This window comes from Hermetia illucens, chromosome 4, assembly GCF_905115235.1.
Source record: "Hermetia illucens chromosome 4, iHerIll2.2.curated.20191125, whole genome shotgun sequence".
Lineage (NCBI taxonomy): Eukaryota > Metazoa > Arthropoda > Insecta > Diptera > Stratiomyidae > Hermetia > Hermetia illucens.
Genome location: NC_051852.1, coordinates 13016745 through 13036269, shown reverse-complemented (window position 1 = coordinate 13036269; position 19525 = coordinate 13016745). Strand labels below are relative to the sequence as shown.

General features: G+C 45.7%; 1 protein-coding gene across 1 annotated transcript; it reads right to left on the bottom strand.

Annotated features, from left to right (window-relative positions):
- Positions 1 to 5089: 5089 nt before the first annotated feature.
- On the bottom strand, positions 5090 to 6609 carry LOC119655284 (odorant receptor 46a-like). Its single transcript, XM_038061101.1, has 4 exons — positions 5858 to 6609; positions 5703 to 5802; positions 5380 to 5637; positions 5090 to 5319 (listed from the first exon to the last, which is right to left on the bottom strand). Exons 1-4 carry the CDS (start codon positions 6571 to 6573, stop codon positions 5266 to 5268), a joined length of 1128 nt encoding a protein of 375 aa, XP_037917029.1. The 5' UTR covers positions 6574 to 6609; the 3' UTR covers positions 5090 to 5265.
- Positions 6610 to 19525: the final 12916 nt, after the last annotated feature.

Genomic DNA, 19525 nt, shown 5'->3' with positions numbered 1-19525 from the left:
GAACGTATTGCTTTAGCGCGGCAGTGTCATATAAAGTAGTTACTATGAAAAGGGCATTTCAGGGTCGCGTTTCCCTTTGCTAATCAGCGCAATCCTCGTCACCTTCCAATGAGAAGGGAAAGTGCCCTCTTTTAGGCAAGCTTTGATTGCGTCGAATAGCAGGTTTGGCCGATATTGGAACGTCAGTCTGTACATCATCACGTCCTGGTGCCTTCTTGTTTTTCATGGAGATGATCGGCTCTTTATAGAGAAAAGTGGGCAGTCCTCGGCGCCCTCCACGCTGCATCATTATTCGGAACGGGATGTACAGGGAATAGTGCCCGTACGATGTGGTCCATCTGCTCAGCCTAAAGTGAACAGGATTTCTGCAGTTTCGAGATACCAGGGGCCCACGGGTCCCCATTGAAGGTCCTGCCAGCATCTTGTTTTGCTTTTGTTTATTGCATTGTGGAGTCTCCTTTTGGCTTGTACTTTGACATTGTGATACATGCCTCCTTCCGGGCCTTTGAAACAGTGTGTAAAGCCGGGGAGTTTGTGACATTCCTTCCAGAGTTCTATAATTTCCGCCGTCCACCAATACATAGAAGGCTTGTCACGTCTCGATGCTCTCCTGGTCATTATCAGGTTCATAGTTGAATTTGCGGTAGTGTTAGCTGCATTGCGACTACCTCTAGATGAGCCCTTCAGTACGGCCACACCTGCTCCAAAAGTTTCGGCAAATCTCCCGGTGTTCACCTTCGCGACGTTCCACGTACAGAAAGAGCGTCGGCGTGGCGAATTTGTGTCAACCACTTCCAAGTCGATGTATTGATAGTCGCTTGCCGAGAAATTTTCCAGAACTCGTCGCCCGTCCACCAGCGACACCAATGATTCTGACGCGAAGGTTACGTCGGGAATGCTTTGCTTGCAGCCTGGACGCCGGAATATTAAGGTGGATCCGCTGTTTAAAACTGTCTTGTTCTCGCCACTTTCTAGCTCTTTCCAGTTCTGCTCTGAAGATTCGACATCACTCTGAGCTTGCAGTGTGCGCAACGCTCTCATCAGGCGCGCTTGGATTGCTGCATAGGACGCAACTCTTTTTTTCGTTGCAGGTGTTCGATTCACAACCTACCTGGTCGCACCTATGGCTTCTTGCCATATGTGAGTACCACATTGGCGTTGAGAATAGCATGGTTTGTCAGTAAGCCTTATACACATAGCGACTATCAGGCAATTTTCCTCCAGATCGAATATGGGCCCAGCGGCGATGTGCGTGAAAAGGTTTGAAGAGGATGTATTCACAGAGATGCTATTGGGAGGCCACAATTCCGGTGGTGCGGCTTCAGAAAAGATAGAGCAAATGATGGAACGCATAATGAGAGCATGTGACGATGCTATGCCGAGGCGGCGAGTCTTCGCAAAAAGGCGGTCAAACGGAATGTAGAGATCGCGGAATTAAGGGCTGCATATTTTCGAGCTAGAAGGATCTGCCAGCGATCTAGAGGAAGACCAGACTTCAACGAGAAACGGTAAACGGCCTTCGAGGTAGCCGTAAAAAGGCTATACGGGCCAGCAAGCGAGAATGCTTCAAGGAACTTTGTGCAGAAGCAGACAAAAGCCCCTGAGGAACAGCGTACAGGGTGGCTATGAAGAAGATGAGAGGGCGAATACCACAAGTGACCTGCCCGCATCTTCTATTCGATATCGTTATGGCGTCCCCCCGGATAAAGGGGAGCGCACATAACGTAAACAAGCATTGGATTGGATTTCGATAAGCCCACTCATCGATAGACGTTGTAGATTGTAAACGTTGAAGTTGGCTCGAAGCGCGATGTCGTCTAATCAACGCTGTGCGTGTTGACGTTGATCGTCATAAATGCGTTGAGTTCAGCCAGCTGGGAGTGGATCAAAAGCTCACTGGTTAAAACGGTTGCCACTAGTTTCTTGGAAGTTACATCTTCGAGAGGACACTTTGGTACGATACAGTTGAGGGATCCAAGCAGTACACCGTCACCACAGGAGTACCATAGGTCTCAGTGTTCAATCCTCTCCTGTGGAACGTGATGTACAATGGGGTCTTTGTCCTTCCCGTGCCAAAGGAGGCCACGCAGATGATCAAGCCGTGAAGACGTTGAAGCGTACGCTAACGAGACCATTAGCGCCATAAAAGCCTGACTGTAGATGATTCACCTTGACTTTACGGAACAAAAGACGGAGGCGATCTGATGATTGACGCCTGGACTATGCCTGTGAGAAACCCGCAAATACCAGCGCGGATGATGCTTAACATTGGAGGTCGAAGATAAAGTCACAGATAACGTGTGGCCGGAGTGGTTCGCTATACGCGGCACCAATTTCGAAGGAAGCAATAACGTGTGAGAGAAATCGGACGAGGGTAAACATCGCTTACTGTTTTGTGGCGCTAAGGGTGTGCAACGCCTTCAGAACAATATCAGGTAAGGCAACGTGCGTTATTGCGGGAATGATCCCGATGAACATTTTGGGAAGTCTGTACGAGGAAAGGATACATAATGCAGAATACCGAAAGGCGGCAAGGCGAGAGTCGCTGGAATAGTGGCAGCAACGGTGGGATGACTCGCAGAGGGGTCGCCGGATCCACACTTTGATTCTCCGTATTGAAGCGAAGATAAGGCGAGATTAACGACCATCTGACGAAATTCCTGTCAGGACATGGTGGTAACAGAAAATATCTGCACCAATTCAGGTTGGATGATTCCCTCTATTGTCTTGAATGTGGCTGCACACTGAATAGGCGGAGCATGTTATGGTCAACTGTCCACAATTTTACTCAGAGATGAAGAGCCTGGAAGACTTTCTGAGAATCAACATAAGCCCACAGAACATCGTCGGGGAAATGGTGAAGTCGGAGGAAAACTGATGTACGGTGAACTCCGCAATTAAGAGTAAACAGGAGGAACTTAGAAAAACGGTGTGCGCAAGGAAAGAGAATTCAAAGTTTGGTTGTTTAAAGTGTAGTTCTCCCAATGAAATAATGCTTTGCGGCGGTTTCGGGAGGAAGCAAGCAGGAGAAAGTGGAGGCGGTTTTAGTGGATGAGAATCTCACACACTGTTGCAACCTGGCGCAGCAGTGTCTCGGAATCCCAGTACCGGCGGTCGATATTCCTTGATCGTGTTGCCACGGTGGTGAACCACTTGCTATAAGTTTTTTAGATTTCGAAGAGGTGTTCAAGCGAAGTGCCACTCTAACGAGAGCACCAGTAACAAAATTGAAGGAAAGATGAGTTGAAACCAGATCGCTGGACGACAGAAACGGCAACAATACTGACCGCACATATTAAGGAGGAGCGCGAGCAGGAGGTAATCCAGGACCAGGAAAAGGACTCACTTAGAACTTTGAGATCTCCGCCAATGCCAAACATCAAAAAAGATAAAACGGAGGGAAGCTCAATGAATGCTAAACGTGAAGGACTATTTAAAAGTAGTAATCCGGTTGGGACTCATGGAGTCGAAATTAGCTGCCCCAACAGTGTCACAGGCGACCCAAGTAACACCTAATCGTATTGCCATCAACATGCCACCAAACAAGAGGGTGTGGGAAAAAGATGGCGATTCTCTGGGAAATCAGCAGGCGCTTAAGAGGAAAAAGGCCATACATAAAAGCACCGAAGGGAGAAAGCAGGTCCCCCATTAATGCGTGAATCGAATTGAGGCAGTTAATAAGAAGGCGAAGAAAAAGTGCGAATTCGCCCAGAAGCAATCGTGATCCCCAGCAAGGGAAATTTGTCCTACGCGGAAATACTGGGAAAGGTCAAAACTGACCCCGATCTAAAAGATCTAGTTGGAAATGTCAACAGGATTCGAAGGACCCAAAAGGGTGACCTCATGTTTGAGCTGAAAAAAAAACCAGCTTGGGAAAAACTGATGGCTTCCAAGCTCAAGTGAAGAACTCACTTGGGGAGAATGTCACAGTACGGACCCAAAAACATGAGGTCTGTATACAGTACCAGGATTTCGATGAAATGACATCCAAAGGAGAAATTTGCACTGCCTTGATGGAACAGTTCAAGTTGGAGGAAGTTGCCGAGGAGTCCATTGTGAGTTTGCGGAAAGCCTGTAACAATACTCAAACAGCCAGATTGCGATTACCAGTGGACGCAGCGCAGAAGCTATTGGCGGCCAGGAAGGTTCGAATCAGATGGGTTGTTTGCTGTCTGAGAGAGAGATTTCTCTAAAGGGGTGCTTCAAGTGCCTTGCGTTTGGTCATTTCCCGAAGGCATGCACCAGCGGCATTGGGCGGTTCGATCGATGCAGAAGATGTAGGGAGAAAGGTTATATTGCCAAAGAGTGCAATAGGGACCCCAAATGCTTACTGTGCGAAGGAAGTGAGGGGCGTCATATTGCCGAAGCGCTAAATGCCCGGAATTTAGGAAGTGGCCGACTTCAATGAAAAAATAAGGTTTATTCAAATAAACATCAACCATTGCAGGATCGCTCAGGATTTACTCGAGCAAACCACCTACGAATCCAAGGTGGAAATTGTCATCATTAGCGAACCCTACAGAAACCGTCACGGTATCGTATGGGTTACAGATTCGACTGGTGAAGCAGCGATTTGGCATGCGGTCGACAGTCAGGCAGGCTTTGTGTGGCGAAAATAAACGGGGTATATGTGTACAGCTGTTACGGCCCACCGAGTCTGACACTGTTTGAGTTCGAGGAAAAGTTTGACAGTTTTGTTCTCGACGCAAGCGGTCATAGTTGAAGGGTGATTGTTGGTGACTTCAATGCTTGGGCCCCAGAATGGGGCAGCAGAGGGACAAATTCAAGGGGTTGCAGTCTTTTAAAGGCTTTTGCACAGTTAGATATAATTCAGGCCAACGAAGGTTATGTAAACATCTTTCAGAAAGGGAGCCTGCCTCGATCGTAGACCTAACCTTTGTCAGCCTTGCACTGAGTGGGTGGAATGTCCTGGTGCCTTAGCAGGGACTACTAGGAGTAAAACACTTCCGGATAAAGTACATCCGAACACTTCAAAGGTTAGATTGAAAGAGGGCGAACAATTTTTCGGTTTGGTAGGACACGTTAGGAGGAAAAAACACAGAAATGAGAAACAATCTTCAGAAGATCTTTAACTTGATTATTAGAGCAAACTGAAATCGAAAAATACACATTAAAATCCGAGTATTAAGCGTGTTTCATTAACAACAAATGGCAAACAAGTGCGAATTCTGATAGAACATTAAAGTTGGTGCGAAACTAAATCGGCCATTGTCGTTGGTTATTGGATCATTTGATTAGCTTCCTTCATTCAGGAACTTGTTGCAGCAAAGCGTAAAGTTTATAAGCGGCGTCAACGATCTGAAAAGATATTGAAATAAAACTTTCAAAATAGTTCAGATACTCAATATATCTTTATACCTTTGTAAAAGTTTGCAGTAGTAGGCTCTGTATAAACCCAAATCTAATGACAATTGGATTATTGAGTCTCATACTAAGGATTAGTACCATTTTGCGACAATCTTGAGGAATATCTGGCCATGGCGATGAATATAAATCGAAGAACAGTTTTTCCGACTTCCCTGTAAGAGAGTCTCCTGCGTAGCACACTAAGAATACCTCATAGAGCATGCTCGTTATAAAGGAAAGGAAACGTATGTATGTTTCAGTATCATTCGCCTGAAATAGATTAATTAAATTGGCTTTTATCTGATAATCTGACCGGAAAACTTGGGAAAATTTACCAACCCCAACGCGAACGCACTCAGGCAGATGAACAAACAGCTGAACAATGTCTGGGTGAATATCATTCCGGAGAATATATTTTCGAACTCTCTGGTTAGTCTAATTGAGGAAGCACATGAGATAGTGGGTTCTATTCAATAATGGATCTTCTTACCTCAATATGGAGTTGTAGTTTGCGACATATTCCTTGAATTTAATCCGCCACATTGGAGCATCCTCAACAGGTAAATTTTTCAGCCGATACCCAAGGGATTGGAGTTGTCCACCAATAATCAGAAGTACACAGGCCATGAAAGTATCCGCAGTTAAGTGCAAAATGATGTAAGTGAAAGAGGCGGAAAACTCGAATATAAATAGGACCGAACATAGCCCAACCTTTCCTTCCCATTCGAAGGGATACCAATTGGGGAGTGTTCGAACTGTTGTAATTTCTCCAAGGATGACAGGAGTCAACAATACCGATGAACATAGAGAAGTTAATAAAACTCCCAATATTTTTGGTAGAAGCTTGATTTTCCGTACTGTCGAAATTTTCGTATCTTTTTCTCCAACTTCTGTGAAAAACGGTATTTTATCGAGTTTGCTTAGGAAATTTTTAATTTTTTCGGTTTTTATATAGAAGATTAGTGTTTTGACCATGGTCAGCACTGCATTCCCGGTATACAGCGGGGTTATGATTATCTCCACAAACTCAGTTTGTTGAAAACTGGACACAAACATTAAAACTGTTGACAACGAAACTAAGCACACCATGAAGAAAAAGGCTCGGAAGTAATTCAGAAGGTCCTTTTTCTTATCCTCTGACCGCCACACTCCGAAAAAGTTAAAAACGGACACATGAATCCTAAGTAAGTCACTTGTCCGATCCATGTCTGAATATTCTCACTGTTACTGAAAGGATTAGAACTGCCAGTTGTGATGCAGCCTTTTATAGTGCAAAAATGCAGTTGAACCTTTAATCAAAGGATTACTATTGAAACTTCTCCCCTCCAGTTCCCCACAAAAATGGAGAGAATATGATGGGAGGGGGAGGGGGGAGTGGCATTTTGTAGTGTTAATTGAATAAAGAGCCTTCATACACTCTCCACATTGATACGTGTTATTTCGCTTGGAAGTGATGATATAATGGGATCGATATAATAATGGCATAATTTGTAGATTCAGGATCTACGGATTGACTTGTATGTAATGGATTGGTGAGAATAGTACAAGTGTAACCTGTTTAGTAGGCTCGCACTCCCCCTCCTTTTAGGTAGTTCTGGAATGGATAGAAACAAGGAGGGTTGTAAATTCCTGCCTGATAAGGTGGAAGCGGTAACGTATTAACTTCAGATCTAACGAGAGGTGGGTGGAAAATGGGGATTACCTCCGGGCCCGGAGTTTCCCCGGGGTCCCTGAATAGGAATTTCAATGAAAACGGGTATAATATGGGGCCTTCATAATTTTCAATCCATACCTGTATAGTTTTTACCCCCGGACCGATTTTGTGGCACAATTTCTACCCTGGGGGTGGATTTCCTCTCTACGGTCCTGGCTAACTTATTGGAGTTGCTCTCCAATAATATAAAATGTACGAAGATATGCTTGATATTGCTGTTCAGGCTTCTAGTTGTAAGTGGGGTTGGGTTTCATTATGGGTGATAGTGAACATGAAGTTATTGGGATGCTTCATGGTCGCAAATGCTATGCTATCGTACGAACCTAGGGAAAAGTTGAACGAGCAGGTCCCCCGGCACCTAACTGCAGCAGCTGCACTGAAGTGTCCCATCGACAAACGTGTAACCCAGGCTAGGAATCTGGGGGAGAATCTGGGTTATTTCAGTCACTTCCACGCAATTGACACTTCCTCTTAACTTTCCTTTTCACATCCGTAGAAGAACCTGGAATAGGAAGGGGAGGGTGGGGGTATATCACGAAAAGTTCTGGAAATTAACGCAACACTTATTTAGAACAAGTCGGGAACAAGAAGCTGAACGCTTTAGGTATGAAAGGTTTTGTATATTTCTTCTGTATATAATTATATTTGAAAGGGCATTTGTTCCATTTGTACCTGACTCATAATGTTGTGGCGGCACATTGGAGGTGCGAACCTAAGCGCCAACATGAATTCGCCTCCACCGTTGCATTCAATGGCCGTAGAAAGAGCTGACGATCTGACATGAAACTGGGGCGAATAAAATGACTGTTTTGTTGTGTCACTATGGGCTGCCGCTTGCCTTGCAAAACAGGACATTAATAGACCCCACAACTTCGTTACAGACGTAAGGGAAGATTTCTATCTGCCGCAATGACACTCTCTCGATAATTTTCAGTGACGTTGCCGACCATCGCATTCGCGCACTCCTCCGAAAGTTTCGCAAGATCACTATGGAAAGTAGTTTCTCCAAGCCGGTGAAGCACGATGTGCAGCACCATATCAATACCACCGGCTCTCCTATCTGAGCACTTAGAGGATCTCGAGTGTATTTTTCAACATCCCCTTGAGGCCGCATTTGTCTTAAACGTTGAAAAATGCAGATTGCCACAGAAGCAGGTGAAATTTCTTGGCCACCCTGACCCCTGGCGGTACCCAACGTGACCCAGACAAGGTTGAGGCGATTAAGAGTTTTCTACTACCAACCGCAGATTCTTGACATGTTAAATTTCTATCGTCGTCAGGGCCGCTCATCATCAAGCGATCCTGAATGCCTACTTGTCTGGGCCCAAAACTAAAGACTCCCGCGAGGTTACGTGGTGTGCTGAGGCGGTCCATGCGTTTGAGACAGTCAAACAACAGCTTCTTGAGGCAACACTGCTGACATTTCCTCAGCTAGAAGCTCCCCTAGCGGTGTTCGTCGATGACGTCGTTGAACCTCTTTTCAAAACAACTCGCCTAACTACTCGCCGCGTACCTCGCTATTAAATACCGTTTCTCCCTTGAGCGCAGGCCGTTCACTATGTTCACGGACTACAAGCCCCTTGTATTCACGCTTAGAAAAAAGCCCGACAAAGCGCCCCCTCGCCAACTTAGGCATTTGAGTTATATCAGCCAGTTTACTTCTGATATTCAACATGTTCTGGTAAAGACAATGTTGTTTCAGACGCCTTGTCTCGAATTTCCGAGGTCACAGTCCCCGCCTCGGGACAAAAAGGACACAAAAAGACGACGCAGAGCTTGAGAACCTGAATGTAAATTCCGAATATAAATTCAAGGAGTTTCCTATTTTCTGCTCAAGCTCTTATTTACTCTGTGAGACCTCTAATAAAGGACCCAGGCCATTCATTCCGGCCGATTTTCGCAAGGAAGTATTCCACGCGATTCACGATCTTGTGCACCTAGGCATCAGGACGACGAACTGGTTAGCCACCGCAAATATCTCTGACCGCCCATGAACAAGGACGTAAATTCTTGGGCCAGACAGTGCATCGCGTGCCAGAAGTGCAAGATCAACAAGCACGTTTGAAAAGAAGTAGGTGTGTTTCCTCGGTCAAACAAGCGCTTTCACACCATCCATCTCGACATCATCGGTCTTTTGAGAGGTTCGTACGGATTCAAGTATTGTCTCACAACCATCGACAGGTTTACGTGGTGGCCTGAAGCAATGCCTCTGTCTGACATAACGGTGCAATCATGTGCCGAGACCCTCTGTCGAGAATGGATTCCGCGCTCTCTCTACTCTTTTCGCGGAGTTAGGGAAGCTCCTTGACTTTAAACCATCCACCATCCACAGTCCAATGGTATGCTGCAATGTTGGCATCGGACGCAGAAGGCCGCTCTAATGGCCTGTGACATCCGTCGTGGTCACGGTCCTTGCCTTTCGTCCTCCTCGCCTCCGTATAGCCCAGCGAGATGAGTTCGTGGCCAGCCCAGCGGAGATGCTTTACGGGGAGAATTTACGCCTCCCCGCCGATCCTGTTTTGGACATCAGAACAGGGTTAAACGACTCGGAAATGCTGCGTCTGCTTAGGGACGCGATTTTGAAGATGCGTCCGACTCCACCGTCCAGACACGCGACATTGGTCAACACCCCCAGGGGTCTCGAGATGTGTGACCAGCTCCTCTTCAGGGTGGACGCCCCTCGGAAGCCGCTGCAACCACCATACGAGGACACCTATATTATGGTGACAGTAACAAGAGAAGTGTTTAAATTTCGATATCGCTAAAATGTTATGTATTTACTTTGTCAGATCATTCACTTTATTCACAGTCAATAAATTTGCACAAAAGTGATAACTTTGACCTATTATAAGTCCATGAGCCTGCTAATCGCTCAGAATGAGGATCTCCATACACGATTATGGACAGTTTTCCGAAGCAAGGTGGAGGGTAAGGGTAGACTTTTCACGATCGAGATGCGATAAAAAGTTGAAGTTACCATATGAACTAGAAATTTGGCAATGTACTTGTACACGTGCCCAGGGAAAAGCGGAGGAAAGGCACTTCGGAGGAGACATTGGGTGGAAAACTTAACGAGGTTCTCTAAGGAATCTGGGGAGCCATAGAGGCGGGAAGAACTGGATCAATAAGGGAAGTAGACTTGCTGCCCAGAGAAGAGAAGAAGCTGGGTGGCTTAGACCTAGACCTTCTAGGGCTTAGGGTGGACAGTGACGTCGAGGAAAGTGCCACGTCGGAGAAGGAGTGTGATACTCCGACAGTGGGGGAGAGCTCCAAGCACTAACGGAGCCAATGACCAGCACTAAGATAGTTCGGATAAACCCCCACTATGCGAAAGCTGTATCTGCGATAATCGCAAGGGCAAGTTCCAAGGAGAACATAGGAATAGTGCTGGTACAGGAACCCTGGGTGTACCGGGGACTGATTCGTGGTCTGCAAGAAGGAAATATTCAGGTAATTTTAGGTTCCTCTTGTGAAAAACCAAGGCTTTCATCACTCTTAAACGTAATTTAAAATATATATGTCTTTCATAGTTTCTGACCGGAGACCTTGTGGCGATCAAAATCTCACTGGAAGCCGGGGGAGTACTCGTGAGACAGTCGTAGTATTGGGCTACTTCCCAGGAGACGACATCCGAATCCCACCGGAGTTAGTTGCTAGACTGGTAAAATATTCTAAGAGGTGGGAGCTACTACTTCTCCTCGGCTGCGATGCTAACGCCAATCACGAAGTCTGGGGAAGCAGCGACATCAATCGAAAAGATGAGTTAGAGTTAAGTTAGAGATATTTAACATAAGGAGCACTTCAGCATTGGTGACCAGCATTAGGCAAGAGGTACTAGACCTAACTCTAGGAAATACTCTAATGAACGGGCTGGTCAGGAATTGCAAGGTGTCCGATGAGCCCTCTATGTCGGATCATAGAATAACTTGAGATTCCTATGCCACACACCTGATCAAGAACATGATTCCCTACAAAAGGGCGGTGATATCAGGAGCGAACTGGAACTAGAAACAATGGTGGAAAACCTCAACAAAGTTGTCATTGGTGCAGCTATTCGTCTGGTAGTCGATGGGTGGTATAGGTTCCAGGATGAAACGTGGATTGGCACCCACAATGGAGCATAAAACCTGGCAAATGCCTGCTGAACCAATACTAACAGATCTGCTATCAAACTTTATCTGCATCTTCAGGTGGTGACCGCTGGGAGTTCTTTATTATAGAAGAGCTACAGGCGGTAAAGGATGAAGGCGAGCCTTCTGCCTTCTGCCTCTGCTGCAGGACAAATTGTATCAACTGGTCCTCCAGGTGGGGCTGAAAACGCTACACGTAAAACAACTTGCCAGAAGTCAGTCAAAAGGAGCCTCGGATTGGATGGAAGCTACGACGACGAACCCGGCAACGAAAACGTAATAACGATTTGTGCCTTTTCTGATGGAACGCGCACTCCCTGTACGAATCGAATGCTGCCGATACCCTGTCCCAATATGGAGCAGAGATGTGCAGGGTAGGGGCCTGAAGAAGAGCCACTACACCATATATTATATGGTCATCCAGTAAACCATGTGCCCGGAGTAGACTTCTTAGTCAGCCAAAAAATAAAACCTGCTGTTATCGGCTTTCCAAGCATAAGCGAAAGGCTATGCAGTCTACGCTTGCAACGCAAATTTGGAAATATAAGTCTCATTAACGTTCACTCCCACAGAGGAGACTGCAAAGTCGGGGAAGGACACCTTCTATGAGGCAGTAGAACGAACCCTCGAAGCCGATCCCAGGTATGATATCAAAATAATACTTGGTAAATTCTCCAGTCAAGTAGGGACGGAGCCCATATTCAGATACGTTGGATCCCATAGCTTATATTATTATGGTACCAATCAAAATGGACTGCGGATATTCAATTAACAGTGTCGCCCGAAATGGTTGTTGGAAGTACTTGGTTTGCACCTCGAACACAACACAACACCATCTACAATCCCCTCTGACAATCAGGTCAGAGTGAATACTGAACCCATTCGCAACAAGGTCCTCCGTAACAAATACAGGGGGGAATTGGATTGGGCAATAACCACAGTCAACATAGGTCCTGGAGATAAATCTTCACAACCACCTAAAGACGGCTATCATTGAGACGGCTAAAACACATACTTTTCCCCAATCGCAAAAAAGTCGGAACAGCTAGCAATGTTGCATTCTCAAAAAACGCGGACGCGCACGAAGACTTATCACGAACTCCGTCAAGTGGAGAAGTGACTTCACACACGCAAAAAGGAAGCCTGGGAGAACCACCAAGTCTGTGAAGTCCAAGAGTACAGGAAGCATCCGCACCAAGCGCGCAAGTTTTACCAACAAGTCAGCAAGCCTTATCCACCTCGATGCTCATCCTGCTGAGACAGAGGGAAATCTGATTTCGGATAGAATTGGCATATGGGAGCGATGTTTTGAGTGTTATGTTGAACTGCTCAACATCCAAAATATTGCAAGTTGGAGGTCCCGCCAACTGAAGAGGACGGACAAATGTTGCCACCACCAAGTTTCGAAGAAACAGTCCAGCTTAAAAGTCATAAGCCGCCAGGAGCCTATGGAATTACAGCTGAACTGGTTGAATATAGAGGCGACCAAGTACACTAAGCGGTTCATAAAATTATGTTCAAGGTGTAAGATAGCGAATCAATGCCAAGCAATTATAGAGGTATCACATTGCCGAGTACCATCTATAAGACATTCTCCACTATCTTGCTAAGTCGGATAGCGCCATACACCCAGAACACCATTGGCCCATACCACGGAGGCTTCACTTCAGGCAAATCAGCAACAGATCAGATTGGCAAGCAATGGAAAGACTGTTGGAGTGTGGCCATTAGTTGCATCATCTTTGCATCGACTTCAAGGCTGACTATGATAGCGTAGCGTTCACAATCATGAGAGAATTCGGTATCCTGGCGAAATTGATAAGACTGACTAGGCTGACCATGACCAATGCGCGAGGTCAGATAAAAGCAGCAGGATCACCCTCGAGATCATTCAACATCAACAACAGTCAAAGACAAAGAAATGCCATATCGTGCATCCCTTTTAACTTGACCCTGAAAAAAGTGATCGGCGATGCAGATGTTTACGCAAGAGGCACCATCCTCTTCAAGTCCACCCAATTACTGGCCTAAGCTGACGATATCAACATCTTGGGAAGAGCAACCCGAGACGTACAAACTACCTTTATCCAAATCGAGCAGGCGACGCGAGATCTTGGTCTGCACATTGATAAAGGCAAGACGAAATATATGGTGGTAGCACCAACCATTGGTTAAACGGGAGCAACTAAGATAGGAGACTACGAGTTTGAAATCGTTGATAATTTCTTTTATCTAGGGTCGCAAGAACAGCTTCGACGATGAAAAAAACTGGCATCTTGCCAGTCCTCATGTATTCCACGGAGAGAAAAATTGTGAACTCTTGGCCGCGTTCGAGAGAAGAATCCTGCGAAGAATTTTTGGCCGCCTACAGGAGGATGGACGGTCCCGTAGCCTACACAACGACGAAATCTATGAGCGATGCCATGACCGTCAGGTTGTGGATAAAATCCGGCTTAATAGTTTACGGTGGGCGGGTCACTTAATTCGTATGGATGAGGAGCCCGGAAAGTCTATAAGGCAATATCTATAGTCATCATCATCATCATCAACGGCGCAACAACCGGTATCCGGTCTACCCCTGCCTTAATAAGGAACTCCAGATATCCCGGTTTTGCGCCGAGGTCCACCAATTCGATATCCCTAAAGGCTGTCTGGCGTCCTGACCTACGCCATCGCTCCATCTTAGGCAGGGTCTGCCTCGTCTTCTTTTTCTACCATAGATATTGCCCTTATAGACTTTCCGGGTGGGATCATCCTCATCCTAAATCTAGAAAGCAAAAGATTTAGCCAGAAATTGTCTGATAACCAGTAACTATCAACGCTTGAAGAGAACACGCCCACTGCAGTTACTAGCCTCGTAGTCCACACATTATTGAAGCTTAGCAACTTCCAAGCCGAGGAAGTTGTTTTTTAAGGTGTATCGCTTTGAAAACACAGCGATATGAGTATGTGAAACGCTAGCCATACAAGAAACAATAGTATTCTTGGGAGTCGGCTTTGTAAGGGCAAAAGTTAAGGGCGTCCATATCTAACATGCTAACTAACTCTTAACGGGCTCAGATGATGTACTGAAGATCATTTTTTTCTACACGCCTGAACATTAAGGGTCTTTGAAAGTAGCGCTGCGACAGCAAAATGGATAAGTACATTCTAACCAGTAACAGCCTCCTTTTTGTTTAGGGCGTCTAATATTGGGCATCATGCCAGTTAACGCAACTACAACATTCCCTGCATTCTCGTTCGCGTAGTTCAAGTAGGCCTTGAAGATCAATCGATGATTCAGCCTGACACCGATGTATTTGATGGAAGCCTTGGACTCAATCGCATGCTGCTACACTTGAAACCTTAGAATTTTTTTCAGCTTGCGACTGCTGACTAATACAGCCTTAGTCTTGTATTCCGCTAACTCTAATCCATGTGATACCAGCCAATCCTTGATCCTTGACAGTATCCTCTATCCTCTGAGTTGAAAGCATTCCTCATATCGAGGGCGATGATAGCATAGTATTTTTTGATACCACCTAGCCACCTTATACCTGCAATTCCTTGCTCAGTCTAATTGTCCGCTGCGTTGATAGCATCCACCGTTGATCGGCCAACGCGCAAACTGTACTGTTGGTGGCTTTCTCTACAATTGAGAGCAGCCTGTTGCATATAATACACTTCAATAGATCCCCCTCCTCCCCTTACCGACCAGATGTACCGCATTGCACGGGCAATATTCCCCAGACATCACATACGGGTTGATGTCAATAGCGGGGAAAGCGTCGAGGACTGCCCTCTTTTTAAATCGTGAGAGCTCGAAGGAGCGGTTCTCACCATGAAAAACAAGAAAGCGCCAGGTCCTGATGGTATCCTGGCGGTTTACAAATCGGTGTCAACGGCAAGACTTCCTTTTCGGGGCATTCAACGCTTGCTTAAAGGAGGGCATTTTTCCTTGTTGCTGGCGTTGTCCATCTGCATCTGAGTGCGATTGATGTCAGAAATACCTTTAATTCCGCAAGATGGACAGATAGGCAAGGCATATTAGAAAACTCATCCTACGTGCCATGCTATCTCTTGCAGGATTATCTGAAAGACCACTTCCTGCTCTATGAGACGGTGAAGGGCCAAAGGAGGATGGAAATCACGTCGGGAGTAGCACAGGATCAATCCTAAGACCGGACCTCTACGATAGTCTGCTGAGACTTGATATGCCCGAAGAGTCGCTGCTGGTCGGTTATGCAGACTACGTTGCGGCACTTGTTGGCATAGTGATGCGGCGGGTAAGCGGATGGATGACTGCTCATGGTATCAGCCTTGTGGTGGAAAAAAGCGAAGTAGTCATCTTGACCAGAATGAGAATCCCGACTCTGCGTCCCATATCGATCGGCGAGTTGACTGTCGAGTCAAAACCAGTGATTAAATACCTTGGTTTAATGTTCGACTCGAAGATGAGCTCCTTCGAGGAAATCAAATCCAAGCAGCAACGGACAAGGCTGCAGCTGGAGTCTCGGCATTGAATCGGCTAATGGTGTATGTTGGAAGCCAAATATCTAAAAGGAGACGTCTTCTTACGGGAGCAACGCAGTCAGTTCTGCTTTATGCGCGGAGGTATGGACTGCCCTTGATAGGGAGCTGCATCGTAAGCCCTTTGTTCAAGTCCAGAGAAGGCTAGTTTCCCAGTGCTGAACGCACGGTGAGATTGACTTCTTTCTTACCCAACTTCAAACCGGGCAAGTCATGTATACCATCTGGGAACACTTACAAAGTTTTCTAGATAAATCAAAAAATGAAGACGCTGAATCAGCCTAATGTAAAAGTACATATCGAGCTGACAAATGACCTCGTCTGCAGTTGGTGTACAGGTGATGCGTGAGCTGCACACCTAATTTTAATCCGCGTATCTTTTAATAACGTATTTACTATCTCTCGATAAAATAGTCTTTTGTGCGAAACATTTATTTTTTACTAACGCTCGGAACAACCAACGTAATTGGCATGGGGGGTTTTCAGTCTTACCTGCACAGGATTAGGAAGGCGCAATCTCCTGATTATTTGTTCTGCAATGGAGTGGCGGACGACGCTGAACACACCTTTTCTTTAGTGAAAGATGGGATGGCTTTCTTTAGCAGCTTCGTGCAGACACAGAGGAGCTCTCTCCAGGCAACATTGTGGGAGAGATGTTGAGGAGCGCTGGCAGGCGGTGGTGCTTTACCTGTTTTGTTCGGGCCCGGATTGAACTCGCCCGCCAGAGGGACCGGATGGCAAAGGGTTTCCTGAACGAACAACGCCCTTCCTCCTATCCCCTCCCGTTGGTGAAAGGGATTCCCTGACTTGAAGGCTTCCAAAGCCGAGATAGAGGGAGGGTGAAGCAATGTGTCAAACGGTTTCAGATTACTTCTCTGATGACAAGGAGGTGTATAAATTAATTGGTAGTCGGACAGCTTACTGTTGTGGGAGTTCAAAACTTTGTGCGTAAACGCATTCACCTGCCCTACTTCCAAAAAAAAAACAAGTTTTCCATATTGTCCAGTTAACAAATGGGACGACAAGACGATGGCTCTCCAGGTGGTTTGCCACTCTTTGGTAGCAGCACCAGCATCTGCTTTTCCACTGAGATGCCCTCTTTTCAACAACTATTTAAAGTGGAGACGAATCCCTCTGCTTTTATCGCCGCCTTAAAGGCCACGTTTGGTATTCCTTCTAGCACGAGTGTTTTTTTAGCTCCTACCAATCTATCCCTGGCAATGACGAGCTCATCCTTTGTTATATTTGGGATATCCTTTAGGGATGCTCTCTTTCCGTCGCAATAGTGCATTTACTTTTTTTTTAAAAATAGAGTGGTTCTATGCTTCTCAATAACACTGGGCATTTTATCTGCGGGGTCCTGCTTCCTTTCAACCAATTCATTCTCTCCGCCCCTTCGCACAGTTTTCGCAGCTTTCTCAGATTAGTTTTGTATCTTTCTTTTGGTGCGTTGGCAATTTCTTGCAATTCCATCGAGATTTCGGTAATCTGTGGGCGTTATTTTTGCAGCTTGGCACGGAGGCATCATAGGCTGCGATTATCTTTCTGACAATTTGCTCAGATTTTCCCCCCGCTGTACTTGTTGGTGTGGAACTATCCTTAAATGTCTCAGTGAAAATTTCCGAGTCAAACATCTTTGATTTCCACTGTTTCGTACAACATGATTTGTGTCCCTCGCCAGGAAATGATTTTCATCAATGCACTGTTTACGAATATCCACCTTTGAGCCTGTCTTTCTTTTACGGAAAGTAACAAAACCTTATTGAAATCGGTTCAATGTCTACCTGCCTGTTTGTCACAAGCTGTTTAAGCGATTTCCCACAAGCAATCGATCGCGTAAGTCCGCATCAACAGCGTTAGCAATCATCGGCAGTGATTGCTGCAAGGTCAGCGTACGTTGCTGACTGATCAAGTATCACAATAAACAACAGCAACCTTGCCCATGTGCTAATGCGCAACATGCACATGTGCTAATGTGCAAAATGCAAGCGATTCAGTGTTCCGGCTTGCTACTGAGCGATGTCGTCACCAGCACCATAGCATATGGGAATATTCTAACGACATCGCCCAACGGTTGACTGTTGTGTATACAGTTTTTGTTTTGATTGGACCTTTCAAAAAAACTTAAGTTCGGGGTTGCTGCTAATGGACTTTACGTATTTAAACTGGAGCGAGGCGGAAACGGTGTGGAGTCGAGTCGTGTTGGAGTCGAGTCGTGTTGGAGTCGAGTCGTGTTGGAGTTCTTTTGGAGTCGTGTTCGGAGTCTTTTTTATCGGATACGGAGTTCTTTTTGGATATTAAGTTTGGAGTAATCGAGAGTAAACGAGCGGTCGAGTAGTTAGGATAGTTAGAAAGTTAGTGGTAGATAAGCAAAATTAGTATATTATTAAAAGTTCAATAAAGTATTAGTGAAACCAGAGAAGAGTGTTTGTGCCTTTATTGGAACCGCTGGAACTTCCAAAACAATTGGTAAGACCCTAACTTTGTCCTTTCCACAGCTTTACTCGACAGCGAGGGATAAAGGGCCAGGACTCCATCGCTCTCAAGGGATAAGCGCGCCAAGTTAAATACTTGCCTGGACTTGGGTGCGATCTGCGCTCTATTAGGAGACTCCCAAACAATTGGTCCGTCGAGCCGGATAGGATACCAAATTAGGATCCTTCAAGTAAGTATCTATAAATTAAAATTTATAAAATAGTGAATTTTAATAAAATTTTTTGTGCAAATTATTGTTAATGAGTGCGTAGTTTACAAACGTGTTAGTGTTCCGTCGCGACAATACTGAACGGTTCATATAGTACATCGGTAAAATTATCACTCCGAAACTGATGCTGTAATTCCTGGACTTGCAGCCACCGCCTTGTTGCAGGAAGATCTTCCCTGAGACCTTTCCCCATCGGAGGATTTAATAATCCCCGCTGGATTAAAAAATGTGCGGGTGTCAGCACCTGCAAATCGTGACTATTATTTGACAACGGGTATAATGGTCTACTGTTAAGGATGGCTTCCCAAGTACATACAGCGGTATGGAAATCCTCATATGATAGATTAAGAACCGCTGCCATCCTTCTCACAAAACGCTTGAAGCTTCCCACTGCAGTTTCAAACAACCCTCCGAAATGGCTTGCCCTTGGCGGATTGTGGTGCCAAACTATCCGCTTTTGTGCTAAGCTTTTCCCGACTTCGGCAGACACCTGCTGCCAAGCATTGGTCAATACTTTAGCTGCGCCGACCAAGTTCGTGCCATTATCTAACCGAACCGACCTCGGCTGCCCCCTTCGACTCACAAATCTACGGAAGGAGGCAAGGTAGGCATTGGTGCTGAGGTCGGAACAAATCTCAAGATGGAGAGCCTTGGTTGCCATATACACAAACACAATCACGTATACTTTGATTGTTTTTGAATTTCGCAACGGGCCACTTTTGATTTGAAATGGGCCACAGAGATCAGTCCCAAAGTTTTCAAACACAAATTCAGCTGCTGTCTGTTCTACTGGGAGATCTGCCATCCTGGGGGTAACTGTCAGACCTTTCATACGAATGCATTTGGTACATGCCCTTATCCATTTTTTCTCAAAAATGCTACAGCGATTGGTACGAAATTTTGTGGGAAGTTTGGAACTGTGGGCGCCTACGCATACGGTGAGTAACACCCTTCTACGTCGAGTTTAAGGGGGGGGACGTACCCATTCATGCCAAAGGAAGGTCTTTTAATTAAAATAGTCCATTTATTTGCAAACCACAATTTTTAGGTACACTGGAACATAGACTAGGTTTTTACAATCAATACTCGATAGATGAAGTT